The sequence below is a fragment of the Pundamilia nyererei genome, unplaced genomic scaffold (assembly GCF_000239375.1).
Source record: "Pundamilia nyererei isolate P.nyererei 1_Seehausen unplaced genomic scaffold, PunNye1.0 scaffold00107, whole genome shotgun sequence".
NCBI classification, from domain to species: domain Eukaryota; kingdom Metazoa; phylum Chordata; class Actinopteri; order Cichliformes; family Cichlidae; genus Pundamilia; species Pundamilia nyererei.
The window spans coordinates 110,694-125,735 of NW_005187508.1; the positions used below are offsets into that span (position 1 = coordinate 110,694).

Here is a 15,042-nt window from a genome sequence, read left to right on the forward strand (position 1 = left end):
GTGTGTGTGTGTACAAGAGAGGGACAAAGAGGACAAAGTGTTTTCGGATTATGCTGAGTTCACATTATTTATTTTACTTCAATGTGTCCCTGAATATGCTGGAGGTTGGTTTATTTGTGTTATATATTCATTAAGAATTAATGCTACACAATTGTATTAATGTATACTGCTATTAAAGCATGACATTAATACATTTTTAATGAGGATTGTCAGAATTTACATGACAAAAATTAGGGCCTAAATCTGGAGCATGTCAGTTTGACGACATGCTCGGCCTTACTGCGTCAAACAGCGCTGCACTCCTGTGTTTACTAGGGAATTGTGTAAGTAGTCCAGTATTTTCATAGTAATTTTCTACTCTTAGTGAGCACCCAAAGTGTTTTTTTACTACATTCACAGACATGAAGACTTGAGGAAGCGAACCTCCAATCTTCCAACCCACTCACTCCTGTGCCACAATAATAGAAAGCAGTTGCATGTTGGAGTCGTCAAAATGTTCCATCATCATGGAGGCAATTAAAAAAATATGATTAAATCCGTGATGTTTTTCATTTTCAGGTGGCACATTCTCAGTAAAGCTACTTTCAGCTGCTCCCTTGTCACAAGGCGTGACCACTGCTGGTAGCGCCACATGGTTTGATTTGGTAGAGGATGCCCATCAGCAAGCAAATGCGGAAGGGATTTGCTCCTCTGGCAAGAATCAAGCCAGCAACCTTTCACTTGTCAGGCAAATATGTAAACCGTTACACAGCGGAGCAAGGCTGTCATAGCTAACTGAATCAAAACTAAAAACTTACACTAGATGTGAAAAATACTTTTGATCACCTAAAATACAAATAGAAATTGGAGAAATTGAAACATTTTTGTGAACTTGTAAAACTATCTAAAATTAAAAAAAATAAAGGATCTGTCATTTGTTAAGTATTTGTTAGTTTGGTAAAACTTTATCACAACTTGCCTGATGAGGCTTTGATGGACGAGATTATTGAGACTCGCGATGTCGATGAAGCCTGTGAGTCAACTGCTTTTTAATGTTCTGTATTTACATTGACCGCAGTCACCCAGCACATGGACTCTTCACCCTCCTGCCCTCTGGGAGGCGCTACAGGAGCCTCCAGACTAAGACCACCAGGTACCGGAACAGCTTCTTCCCCACAGCTGTCAGACTCCTGAACTCTGCCTCCTGACATCTGACCCACGTTAACACACGGACTGGACATACACACACCCACAATGGACAACTGTACCCTCAGACACACAATAATAACATGGACTGAACCACCACTCTCAATCACTAGCACTTTATATAGCCTCTGTAGAAATTACCCACATATCTCACTTATCTTAACTGCACTACTGTATAATTCTGTATAAATAATCATTCTGTAAAATACGATCATTTTTAATTCTACAACTGTTTATAACTTGCATAGTTCACATTTCTGTATAGCTGTATATCTCATATTTCTGTATAGTTTTTTTTTTATCTCATATTTCTTTATAGTTTTTCATATTTATATCCTGTTCATAGCCTGTACATCAAATCAAATCAAATCAAAATTTATTTATATAGCACATATTAAAACAACAGTGTTGACCATAGTGCTTCACAGTCAGTAAAAGCATGAGACAGTTAAAACAAACAATAAAAGAGGACAACAAACAATAGGTAACAACACAACAAGCTAGACCAGCCAACTAGACAGAATCAAAAGCCAAAGTAAAAAAAATAAGTTTTAAGACGTGATTTAAAAGACTGGATCGACTCGGCAGTACGACTATGAACAGGGAGGTTATTCCAGAGTCTAGGTGCCACGGATGCAAAGGCCCGGTCACCTCTCGGCTTCATTCGAGTCCTAGGTTGTGCTAGGAGCCTGTGGACGATCTATGAAACTGTACATAGCTTGTACTCACTACAGCCTGTACATACTTATAGTTATAGAATATTCATAACATACTTCATACTGTGTACATTATAACATACCATAATAGAGCCATTTCTGTAATATACTTACATATCTATATTATTGTTATATATATTTGTAATATATCTATATCATGGCTAAAGCACTTCTGGATGGGTGCAAACTGCATTTCGTTGCCCTGTACCTGTGACATGTGCAGTGACAATAAAGTTGAATTCTATTCTATTCTATTGTAATACCTGCACTGATTGTTCTAAATCTTGCCTCTGACATATGCCCTCCATTCAATAATAATTAAAAAGAGTAAAACTAACACTGAAACTAATAAAAACAAGCACCAGGTACTTTCTTGGCATCATCATAGATTCCTAAGCAGTTCAATTTCACAGATATCAGGGAAAAGTCGAATTTATAAGCTGGAGCCAGCCCATATATCACTCAGCTGATGTTGGCTTATCACAGACATACTTGTGCCACTGTTTGCATTATCCAGCATTTACTGCTATCCTTTTCTTTTGACAGAAAGCAATGCAATAAAAGATGCTCGGGAGGATGTCAACACATAGTTTGTCCAGTACAGCAGTCCCAACTCTATAGTCTGCAGTATTTACAGCAGTATGTCTGCACCACGTAGAAGAGTAGCATCACAACTGGGCATGACAGAAACAATAGAGCCAAATTGAGGTGTGGATGCAGGTGAGGAGTGATGTCTTCACAGAACAGAAAAGATTTCTCAGCATCAAACCCAAAAGTCCTGAATCAATTGGGCTCCAATTTAAGCCATGGCATGAATTAGACAGGCTCTTGCTAAATAGCATGTAATTAACATGACTGATGTGACATGTTCAAAGTGGCCATACTTTTAGAGCCACAGGTGACCCTTTCTGCTGCTACACTTTTCCTGCTAACTCAGTGTATTAATACAATCTGTCTCACTCATCGTAACAATACATAACAAGCAGCGCCCCTAATCACGATGCTGGTTAGACAGAAAAAATTGTGCTCCCTCTAGTATTTGTTCCGTGCCAACCACCTAGTTTTGTCTATTATTAGAAAGCTATTGTTGCTGCAAGGGGAAATGTAAAACACTTCATGTTTGCTGGAGACTTACCTGATTCAAAGCTATTATAAAAATTATGTAGAACTCAATACATACTGATTCCTATTAAGTGTCATTTGAGAGCAGAGCAGCAATTATTGCAATGGAAACGTCGTGCATTATTTCCTTTTAAAACACTTCAGACTTTGTGCTTAAAAGAAGAAAACGGGAAGTACTGAGGAAAAACAGAGAAAATGAGACAAAAAGAAGGAAAGAAAAGAAAAGAAGAAAGAAAACCTGAGCAAGAAAAAAGAAAGACAGACGGAGACAAAGCGGTGCAGAGACAGAAAAAAAAGAGGCAGATTGGGTTGTTGTACGGAGCCGCACTTGACTCTCTGATGTTCGGTGAGTTCTGACAGCTCCTCTAGTTCAGCGCTCCCCTACCTGACACTTCAGTAGAGCCTACTGCTGGTCTATGAGCGTCGCTGTGTGCGTCTGTGCACGTGCACGCTCGTGTGGCTTGAGACACAGGCGGAGAGAGAAAGAGATTGTTTGGGGACAATTCCTGTGAATTTCTCTTGTGTGAGTGCGTGCACTCGTGAGGATGTGCACATGGATGAGTATCTTAACTGCCACCAAAACCTAATTTTGTTCCTTAATTCAAAGCAAAATCGAGTTGAGCTGACATACACAGCAGGGGTAAGTGAGAGGGGGAGGATGCGTGCGCGGAGTGTGCGTGCATGCACGCCCGTGTGTGTGTGTGTGTGTGTGTGTGTGTGAGACAGCAACCCCCCTGTGGTGAGACCTAATTTAAAGTGGGGAGATGAACACAGCTCCACAGTGAGAAGCAGCCCCTGACAGGAACAGAGACAGACAGACACACACAGCAAAAATAAAACAGAATGAACCAGACAGAGAGGAAGCTACCTTTAGAGCGAGAGCAGGAAGCCCTGTTGGTTCTATAAGGTGAAAAAAAAAAACCTAACTAAAGTGCTGTCTTTCCCTCCCTATATCCATTTGCATGAGAAGTTGTGTGTTTGATTGTGGGCGTGTTTTCTCTGACTCACTGGGTTGAGCAGCACGGTGAGAAACAGCTCTCCCCCACGGATGCTTTTGTCCAGTTCTTTTGGTCCTCCGGGGTATTCCTTATAGTAGATGGTGTGAGTAAACAAGCCACACGTTTGGCGAGGCAGCACCTACACACAAAAACACAGACACAGACATATGATATATTTTCATTTTAAGTCAAAAGTGCGAATAAATAAGACAAATATCATTATCCAGCACTAATTCATGGCAATAATAATGACATTGGGACATCTCTAGCCTTGTTAGACTCCTGGGCTCACTCGTTCAGTATTCCCAGCTCCTTTTTCAGTGGTTTTTATGTTGAGAACTGGATGCATGTGTAAGTCAGTTTACTGGCAAAATAAAGAAACTCTGACACTACTTGGGTCATTCTGTTAATTATATAACTAACACTGCACCATGAAAACATGGCACAACAATGCTGGTCAAAAAAAAAATGCATTTTTGTGCTAAATACATATTTTCGGAAGGTACTCGCCCAAATCAATGTATAGAAAACTTCCAGGTTTGCATGCAAATCTTGGGTGGAGATGTTGTGTGAACCTTTTCTCAATGAAGTTTTGGATACCTTTAGTGCAGCATTTAGGCTATATTGATGTTAAAAAAAAACTACAAAATGTTGAATTCACTCTGACCACTATAATAATGACTAATGGGTGAATTTGGGCTTACAGTTTTCACAGAGCATCAGAAAAAAGTGACAGCAAAATAGTTCTGATTTTTTGTAGAGGCTAATGTAGCCTTGAGCCTCTGGCTTCAAGCACAGATGAGGAGCAAACTACAGACATCTGGTGACCTGGTTTTCATTTTCAGACTTGTAATCTTCATATGACATCTCTTTAAGCAGTTTATCCAATATCAAACCGTAAAGCACTTTATATATATATATTTTTGTAATATGGTGTGATCTCAATATTCCTGTGATCACACCTTGTTAAAGTGAGGGAATTCCCATTTAAGAGGCATATGAAACCAACGTGATGCAATGATTTGAAATCGAAAAGCTACAACAGCTGGTCCTATGTGAGCTTCTTTTTTAAACTACAGATCACTCATCCGTTTCAAATGCAACATACAAACAAACCAGGTACAAAGATGGCGTAAAAAATAACAGCAATGACTCGGATGACGGATGTAAAGATTAAATGATGATAAGATTAAATGTGCAGCTGTGTGTCTGTGTGGCGTTATCCAAACAGAAAATGCAGACATCTGAGCAGGTCATTCTGATGTGTCACACAGCATATGGCATTGTTAACTGCGTACATCTGCAGATGGCTCAAGTCACAGTCTTGCGCAGTTCAACAGACCTTATTCACAACTAGCGCTTTGACTTGGCGTAGGATTAAAAGGAAAGGCGTAATTACTAATGGTTTTATTCAATTCAGGTGTTCCACTTCCAGGCCCTTTGCTATTGTCCGTGCTGGCTAACTGGAACGTAGCCATAATAGAGCCATCATTATTATTATTATTATTATTATTATTGTTAGGTTTTTAGCTCTACCTTTACTTTCCTTGTAATGACAAGTCAACATGCCGACTGTGAAAAAGGTTTATCAGAGCCCAATTAATGGTGTCAAAAGACACACCACCCCCTGCATCAAGTGCGCTTGAGCTGTGTGTCCTAAAGTGCTATCCAGCCGAGATGTCTCCACCAAAGCAACAGAGACCTTGTTTTCATGCAGGTGTGCAGCACAAGGCATTGGTGATTAGTTAAATCTTCCTCAGGCACTGTTCAGTTTTTTTCACCTCACCTGCACCTGTTTGGTATTTTGGTAACTTGCTGTTTACTGAAGCAGGAGGAGATGATAACAGATTACTTTTAATCCCACCTCAAGCAGGTGCACTGTGCACCTTTGGCCATAAAAATACATAATAAAAACACCCCACACCCTGTACAAACTGTGTAGCTAGGAACCTACATACAAAAACTGGTCCAAAACGTCAGAAAACTGAACTGAGTAAAGACTTTTTTTTCACCCCCAAAAGAAGTACTAGAAGTTAGACTGTTCATGCAAACAAACATTATTTCTGTTAATTTAAATGATTTTCCTGTGGAGATATGGAACAATGGGGAAAAATGAGAGGTTGCCAGATCGAGGGTTTTAATGGTTGATAAACTAAATGTCTTTTAATTAGTCCATTAAATGATTAAATGAAGAGAAGAGAAGAGAAGAGAAGGGAAGACAAGACAAGACAAGACAAGACAAGACAAGAGAAAGGGTCTTTCAAAATAAGTGCATTAACTTCTTGTGAAGCACTTCTCTGTGTGAAATAGAGAGTAAAAGGCTGGAAGCACAGATATTGGTTTATCTATAAAACACTGCAGAGTCAAAAAGAGAAAGAGGGAGAGAGAGAAAGAGAGATGGAACCGGAGAGAGTGAGAGAGAAGGCCACCAGAGCCACAGACACTCAGCACTATTTCACCAAACCAATTATCCACAGAGCTATAGCTCAAACTGATATAGTACATTTTAAAAAGAAATGCACACACACACACACACACAAGTATGCATGTTTGCACATCTGCACGCGCATGCATACACACAAACACGCAGACACACACACGCAGCACAGCCCCATATCTCAGTGTGATTTGTTCTGATACTGTGGGTCCAGTGGGTGGCTCTCAATCTGCTGACAGAGACACACGCGCACGCCAATTTTACAGCCTTAAGACAACTTCCTGTCCTCCTCGGAACAAACAAAGATGGAGCGAGCGGCAGAGGAGAAAGAGATTAATCGACAGAAATTGCGGGAAAAATTGGAAGTGAAAAATGTGAAAGGTAAAGACAACGAGAAGGATGTGAGTGATGTCCCAGAATAGCAAGACAATAGGTCGGGAAGCGAGATGAAGCATCAGAATCTTAAAGTTCATCAGCTAATTTATGGTGAGCTCATTCGAAACTTCATTTTTAACTCGCGTGGAGGTGCACATTTATACACACATGAACCACCACACAAGCTGCCTCTCAGAAAAACTGTTCTGCCTCCGTGAGCTATGCTCTGATTTTGTTTTGTTTTTCTGGCCTCCCTTTGCTATTTAGTCAGTGTAGCGTGCAATGTCTTGGAGCGAGAGATGGGCCTTTTCAACACACTGGTTACACTTTAAACACAGTTTGATGTCACCACAGTAATGTCGCCTAAGTAGCTGTCGTGTAGCTTTCAGTCACATCACTTGATCTTAATAAAGATCTTGATGAAGCTCGTGTGACACGGGTGCATGGGTGGCGTGTCGGGGCAGCGGTTTGAGCCCAGGCTGGAGCCTTTCTGTGAGGAGCTTTGATGTTCCTCCAGTACAGTAGGTTACCTCCGGGTACTCCAGCATCCTCCCACACTCCCAAAGACATGCATGTTAGGCAAACTGGCTGATTGGATGGACGTGAGGTATGGCCATGGAAGTGCTTTAAATGCACAGAATAGTCTTCTGTGGATAAAAGACTTGTAGTCTGCAGTGCTTTGAGTGGGGTGTAGGGCTAGAACAGCGCTATGTAAATGCAAGTACTTTACATTATGAAAAAAAGCTTCAGAACAGCTAATAAATTCACCTCGAGGCGAGATTAATTTTTTAAACTGTGTTTTTCCAAAAACCAAAAGCTGGGCAAGTTCATCAAAATGAACATTTTAAGACATCCAATAATACTACTTCCTTTAAACACAGTGTTAATGAGGTTAAATTGAGCTTTTTTAAATATATTATACGATTAGTGTGCATTGTTTTGAAGGCTTCTTTGGAGTGATTTAGTCACAGCATGTTTGGGTTACCTCGTAGATCACCAGTGGCAGATTATTCTGATTCACAGACCTGCGTTTAGTGTAGGATGCCGGAGGCAATGTCACCACATGGTTTTTTTTAAAAAACCATTTCCTCCAACATGTAAATGCAGAGTCTGTACTTAGCAGTGACGGGCGAGTCCATCGGTCCGCGGTCTGATTTTGTGGAAGCAACACGATCAGGAAATCAGTCCCTTCATTTCCTGCCTGAGCTCAGCTGAATATATGTAATTTGCATATGTCCTTGCCCACTGTCAATGTGGATGAATATTTCCAACTGAGAAAACACAAAACAAGTTTGTTTCACTATTCAAAAGCGTGTCATTACAGCCTTCACTTAGGTTTGAAAGACAAAAGGAACAAGTGTTTCAAAGGCAACGCTTGGACAGCGATATCACTCCTGTCAGCTGTAAGCACGGAAATCTCTTTGTTTTGTTTCTGAGCATCTGAAATTGTTTCAGTTTTTCTGTCAGCAGCTTTTCAAGTTCTTCTGACATAAAACACAAACAATTTTATTTGTGGCTTTTCTTCTTTTCCATCTTTCTTTGCGATGTGTTGTTTCATAAAATTGTTTAACAGGTATGTATCCGCTTTTTCCCCCCCTCATGTTTTGCTTTTCTCTATATTGAATTCATTGATTCATAAGTTTTCATAAATCCTTACTATTGATCACGCACAATAACTTATTATAGCGTGTCAAAAAGTGAGCGTGCCATTGTAATGAGAGGAAGTAGGATTACGTCGATGTCTTTTATGATGCTGTCATGAGAAAATAAAAGTAGACTTCAGGGACTGATTAGAAAATTGACATAGCTGTCTGTTCAAATTGTTTGTTCGAGACCCTTATATGACAGAACAACACGGACCGGTAATTTTGGTGTCAGATGTGATTGGTTCTTTTGTCAATAGGGGAACTGTTGTGCACACTGACAAAGAGCCTGACTGACAAGTGAATGAAGAAAAGAGGGGGAGGCAGGGGGAGGGATGAAGGCAATTTGCTTAGGTGAAATGGGTGACAAAAGTTTTATTCTATTGTCGTCTCAAATGGCGACTGATGAATTATTTATTGGAGCATAAAAGTGCTAAAAATGCTCTCATTACCAAACCTTTTTAGTCTGCGGTACATCCTGCACATATAGAAAATAAACCTAAAGAAAAGCCCAGCCCGTCGACTGCACTGGGAAGCCATTAAATGTTAAATTAACGTGAAGCTGAGCATGCGGTGAGACAAGGTCAAAGAATTCATATCACATACACCTCTGCGTACACAGAGAGGTTACACACCATGCACAGCATCATTGATTTTTTGTTTAGGGGGCCGCAAGAAACAATCATCACGCAATTTACTATTCAGCAAAGACTTATTTAAACACAGACGGGAGTCGTGCGGGTTTTTTCAAAGCAGGATAAAAGAACAGAGCCACAAAGCAAAACATTCAAACAGATTTAAGCTTTTTTTAAGTTCAGCTGCTCCACAAATTTAGAATCTGTTGTTTTAATTCCAGTCAGAGATCTAATATTTATTTCTTTATTTTTTTTCATCTGCAGGGAAGGACACTTGTTAATGTGCCTTGAGTGCTAGAGTCAGTCCCACAGAAAAACATCTTCAGAGAAGAGTCATCATTTTATCTGGCCAACCTGACTCACCAGCTTTTGTCAGAATATGCTAGAGGTGGGCAGATCAATCGAAATATTGATAGTACCGACACCAATACTGGTATTGGATCTATGCTAGCACGATATGATCGATACTTTGTTGTAACTCTAACTGAATTGTGTTAAATTAATTACTTTTTGAAAGATGAAAACTATACCTCTAATGTGCTCTATGAAAAATATCTGAACCTTTTTGTGTTGACTGTCACATCTGTTTTATTTATAGACTATTACACGAACCAAATTCCTTTAGAGACGGGCACATTTGCATTTACAGTTTAAAAAATACACGAAAAACTGAAAGATGTGTTTGATTTGTTTTGTTGTACTTTTGTTGAAATTAAAAATCACAGTAATTTCGTGGTCATTAAAATATGTTCAGAATTTCCAAATTGATGATGATTCATCGCAAAAGTTAGGACACACTGATCTCCTCTAGATAACTTGCCTTTATAAGTTAAAAGTATCGTTATTGGCCATCCTGGCCCTGTGTTTACTTAGTATCGGATCGATACCAAAATCGGCAGCGTCACACAGCACTAGAAAATGCACATCTATGCATGGTCTGCCAGGCCAAAGTGTTTTATTAAAAACATGTCTGCACACAGCACCAGCTCTGACTTCTATCAAAGAGGAACCCGCCACAACACAGAGCTGCGCAACAACAAGCTTAATGACTACTACTTCTAGCCTGAGAGAAGATGAAAATAGCAAAAAAAAAAAAAAAGGAGAAAGAAACAGCAGGGAAAATATAAAATAATGAAATAATCAGAAATATGTTTTCAGGAAAAAAAAACATGTTTTGAAATGAGATATTTGACAGCCTGTTTTTTGGAGCGGGGGGGTTGGCATTTAGCTGCACACAAAACGAGGCATGTTCAGCTATAAATATCTAACAGGTAGATGGGAAGAGCCTAATTGGTTTTCATGCATTTGCAGCAATATGTCAATTAATCAATGTGTATTTATCCACATGAGCAAGGAGGGATGCATTTGCATGTATGTGCTGAATGTGAAGCTGATCGCCTGCGTCATCTCCTCACCATTATGCTGTTGTGGATGAAGCCCTTACGGTAGCGGGCAGGTTTGAGGTGGGGGTACTCTTCAGTGCTGGTGACCCGAATGTTCCACACACGTTTCCAAGCCTCATACAGCTGCAGGTGGACCGGGTAGACACCCGAGTGGTGAGGGGCCACAGCGTAGCCCATATCAACCGGGATGTTGTGGTTCTGGAGAGAGGAGACGTGCAAAGACACGGAAAATGAGGTTTATACACATAAACAAAGAAATAATGGCATGCTTGCAGCTCCCAAACAAAGGACTTTGTAGCACATAAACAGCCTGACCTTGCAGATGAAGCACGTGCCTTGTACCGTGTTTGTTATGATGCTGGCCTTCGGGTTGGAAATTAAAAAAAATATATAGTTTGTACGAGCATGTGTGCGTGTGTGTGAGGGTGGATGGTTGCCGGGTGCATCCCGAAGACTGATGGTGTTGTCCTTTGCTCTGACACACACCTACACACACTGTCAAAGCTAAGCATCGGCGGCCAAAGGGGATGAAGGAGTGAAGTGTGCATGTGTGTGTGTGTGTACAGCAGAGGCTAGTGATCAGACTTTATGTTCACGCTCACCTTCAACAGCATGAACCAACCCCTCCTCGTTGTCTCGCGTGTGTGACAACGAATTCCAGCACGGTCATACAAATCATTTTTTGCTCGCTCACACAAACACAAACACATACACACAGGTACTAACAAAGCAGACAAAATAAAGCAGTGCAGAGCAACAAAAAGCACTCAACCTTGAGGGCTTCAGATTAACCAGGAGACATTAAATAGGACTCAGGTGTCTTTTAAAATAAGTGCATCATTCCCAGCAGGGTTATTACATTTTATTTGTCTGTCGGAAGCAAAATTGTTCCTTCGCTGCTGCGCCCCAACCAAGTCTCAGTCTGTTAAAACATGCCCATATGCAACTAATTTGTTTAGCAGGAAGTGTAATCTCCCCAAACATTTGTAAATATATCATCAAACATAAAATAGCACAGTTTACATGGCATATGTTATCGTGTTTGATGTCAAATCGCAATATGAAAAAGGCACCAAAACGTCCAATACACTTTTTAATGACTCCAATTTATTAAATCCAGACACACCTATATTATTGTATGATTTTAAGCATGAAAACAATTCAAACTGGTGACTTATAAAAATGTAATTACCCGCAAAGTTGACATAAAAAGGGAAATTATCTATAGGGACTGAAAGTGGCTGTAAAAATGTTTACATGTGCTCTAAAGTTGAGCAATTTATCACGGGAATAATCTTTCGGCACTGACTCGCTTTTGAAGCCAGCCTCATGTGGCCACGCAAGGAACTGCAGTTTTGCAATGGCTTCATTTTCAGCCCCACACGTCAACATAGATGCCCTTGAAAAAAGTGCAGTCTTGGGAAATTCGTATGATCAAGGACCCACAAGACGAAAACCACACTGACAGAGTGTAAGAAATACGTGTGCGTGCTTGCCCATCCATCTCACCAGAGCAAACTCTTTGTTGAGGACCATCTGCTCCAGCAGTGAGGACTCATTGTGGAAGAGGTGAGGCTGCATGTGGCTCCACATGTGGGGGAACCACCAGAACTCATCTACATACTTCAGTAGCAGATCGTCTCCCTCGTCCTCCTCTGCTGTGCCTACGCTCACAAAAACGCACAAACAGAACAGGGCAAAAGGAGAAATAAAGCATTAAGCACCTTACAACAACAGGCAGATTCAGATTACGTCCAAATGAGTGCTATCCATAGCTTCCTGCTGGTGCAGGGTTAGATAAGAATCACTATGCAACCCAATTGTCTTAAGGTTGTGTTACTAAATATGGTAGTCCGATACCATGGAGATGATGCCATAGCAATAACAGATGCGATGGAGATGTGTTCTAGTCTGCATCAGATTTCTTCTAATTATAATCATGTTCGGCCTCACCTCGATTTTTCTTTTCCAGTGAATCCCACACCTTCATTCTCTTACTGCAGATTTAGACAATTTAAGTAGAAAATCAATAAGCACTGTCCTTGGAGCCAGAAGGCAGCGGAGGATCCAATGCAGTATGTCATAACCTCATAAATGTGTGAAATGTGTTACTGTGCAACTTTAAATCTAAAGCTATTAAATAACATATATTGGTTTTAGTGATGATGTGATAACATATGCACACAATAATTATAATTAGAACCATGTGGGTCACGTTATTCCTGTATGTAAAGGATGGATGTAGCTACCCTGTTCTGTTGGTTAGTCCCATCCTAAAGCCTGTCACCATCCTGATGCTTTGCAAACAGGTGTGACCTGTCATACGTGGATCGAACTAAGAAACTGAGGTGCATTCGTCATATGCCAGCTACTTGAAAATTATACGGTAGCTATTCCCAAATGCATATTCTGATTGTTGGTCTCTAACTATGGCCATAATTTCGAAAATTACAGTTTTTCTAAATCGCTTTGGTGCAACTCTCACACCAGAAACGTCATTCTCACTGTTCTTAACGCAGTTCCCAAATCAGTAACGCATTTCCCCACCGACATCAGGCTTTCTCATTATTTTTATGCACACTGCTGTAATTTTACACGAGCTTCACTGATATTCGTATTTCAACGCTAAAAGTATTTGTTAGTGTGTCGAAGCAGTTCTCATTTGAATGCCACAGCTTGTTAAAACCGTGTGTACTTTTGTGTGTCAGTACCCTTCATCTCTCACTTTCCTGAATACTGTCCAGTATTGCATTAGTGTTCTCAATCAAATCACTTCAAACTTATTTCAAATATTTTTGAAAGAGCAAGGCCAGCAACACACTGTCAGTGCTCGTAAAAACAAACACATGTTCTCAATAGTCACAGCTACATGCCATGTCACTGCTAATTAGACACAAGGATATACTATACAAATACACCCACTGGTCACTTTATTAGTTACACCTTGCTAGTACTGGGTTGGACCCTCTATTGCCTTAAGAATAGTTTGTGTCATAGATTCAGGAAAGCGCTGGAAATATTTCTCAGAGATTTTTCTTCGTGCTGACACGACAGCAACTGCGTGATGCTGTCAGCTGCTTATTCAAATTTCCCCTTCCACTACATCCCAAAGGTGTTCTGGAGCACTGAGATCCACATTCAGTTGTCTTTCTTCCATATTGTGATGCTCAGTTTGAACTTCAGCAGGCTGTCTTGACCATGTCTACATGGCTAAATGCTTTGAGTTACTGACATATGATTGGTTGATTAGATATTTGCATTAGCGAGTAGTTCAACAGGCGTACCTAATAAAGTGTTTGCTAAATGTAAGTAGTGTGATTTTAGTGGACTACACAGTACTTGGTGGTATGTTCTGAGACTGTTTTCTGTGTTCTGATGCATATAGTTACACATGCATCATTTTGCATTCATTTGAAGTTTCAAATAAATCCTTCACATTTCTTCTTTGTGACTGAACACTTGTTACTCCACATTATGCCTACATTTTTGCAGTATTCTTTATAAAGTCACTAAGGCTTATCATAAAAATACCAAACTATTTGGTGTCCAAGTCCTAAAATGGTGATGAAAGGGTTTGTATTCATTGGTTCATTGCAGCTGCTAACTGTACCAAAACAGTGTAGTTTATACTTCTCTGCAATAAGTTTCCCTTTCTTAGAGTCACCTTAGTGGAATATTAATTAAACTATAAAGATGTATTTGTGTCATGTTGATTCACGTATGGAAAAACTGCCTTTCAACAGGAGAAAACCTCCAGCGGAAACAGGCTCAGGGAGGAGCAGCCATCTGCCGCGACCGGTTGGGTGGGGAGAGGAATAGTTGGTGTGGAGCACCCACAATTTCATTGTACATGTACAACGACAATAAAGGCTATGCTATTCTATTTTATTTGATTCTCTTAAGTATGTACACATCATTTTTTGTACTCATCATATTTAAATTATTTTGCAAAGGTTAGATAGAAAAACATGAGAAAACCCACCTGTGTGGTAGAACTTCCCAGAGAAGCCCAGATTAAAGGTAAAGTTGGAGATCTGAGAACGAAGCTGCTTCTGAGTATCAAGGAGAGCCTGTAAACACAGACAGACAGTCAGACAGACAGATAGACAGATGCAAAATAAAAGCAATATGTTTATTTCTCCCCAGCGAGTCTACACATACAAATTGGTTTTAGATCTTGTGTTTCTGTGATGTATATTTAAGTGAGCACTTGTTCCTTCGACAGCTGCCAGAATGGCCGTATGCTCATGTCAGTACTTAAACTATGGCTGCTCAATGGAAGCAGTCACCAATGTGCTCTTGCACTGTGTCTCATTATTAGAGTCTCCTCTTTTGTTTTCTACATGCACAAGTCTTCCGTTCCCGTACTTAAAGTTTCTGCAATCTCTAGTTTCAGTGCTCGAATCAGGATTTTCCTCACTTATTTAATGACTTCATTAGTTTACTGGCCTTTAAACAAAGACTCTGTAATGAGTGTTAACTAAAGAGAGTCGCACACTCTGCGCACACACACACACACACACACACA

At 40.2% G+C, this 15,042-nt stretch overlaps 1 protein-coding gene across 3 annotated transcripts in view; it reads right to left on the minus strand.

Annotated features, from left to right (window-relative positions):
- Positions 1–15,042, minus strand: part of ndst3 (N-deacetylase/N-sulfotransferase (heparan glucosaminyl) 3) — a 49,590-nt gene that overhangs the window by 22,586 nt on the left and 11,962 nt on the right. For all 3 annotated transcript variants that reach the window (XM_005741076.2, XM_005741078.2, XM_005741077.2), the window contains 4 exons: positions 14,497–14,584; positions 12,024–12,178; positions 10,527–10,712; positions 4,032–4,160 (listed from right to left, as the gene is read on the minus strand). In XM_005741076.2, the coding sequence (XP_005741133.1) occupies positions 4,032–4,160; positions 10,527–10,712; positions 12,024–12,178; positions 14,497–14,584 (558 nt within the window). The remainder of the gene's footprint in view (positions 1–4,031; positions 4,161–10,526; positions 10,713–12,023; positions 12,179–14,496; positions 14,585–15,042) is intronic.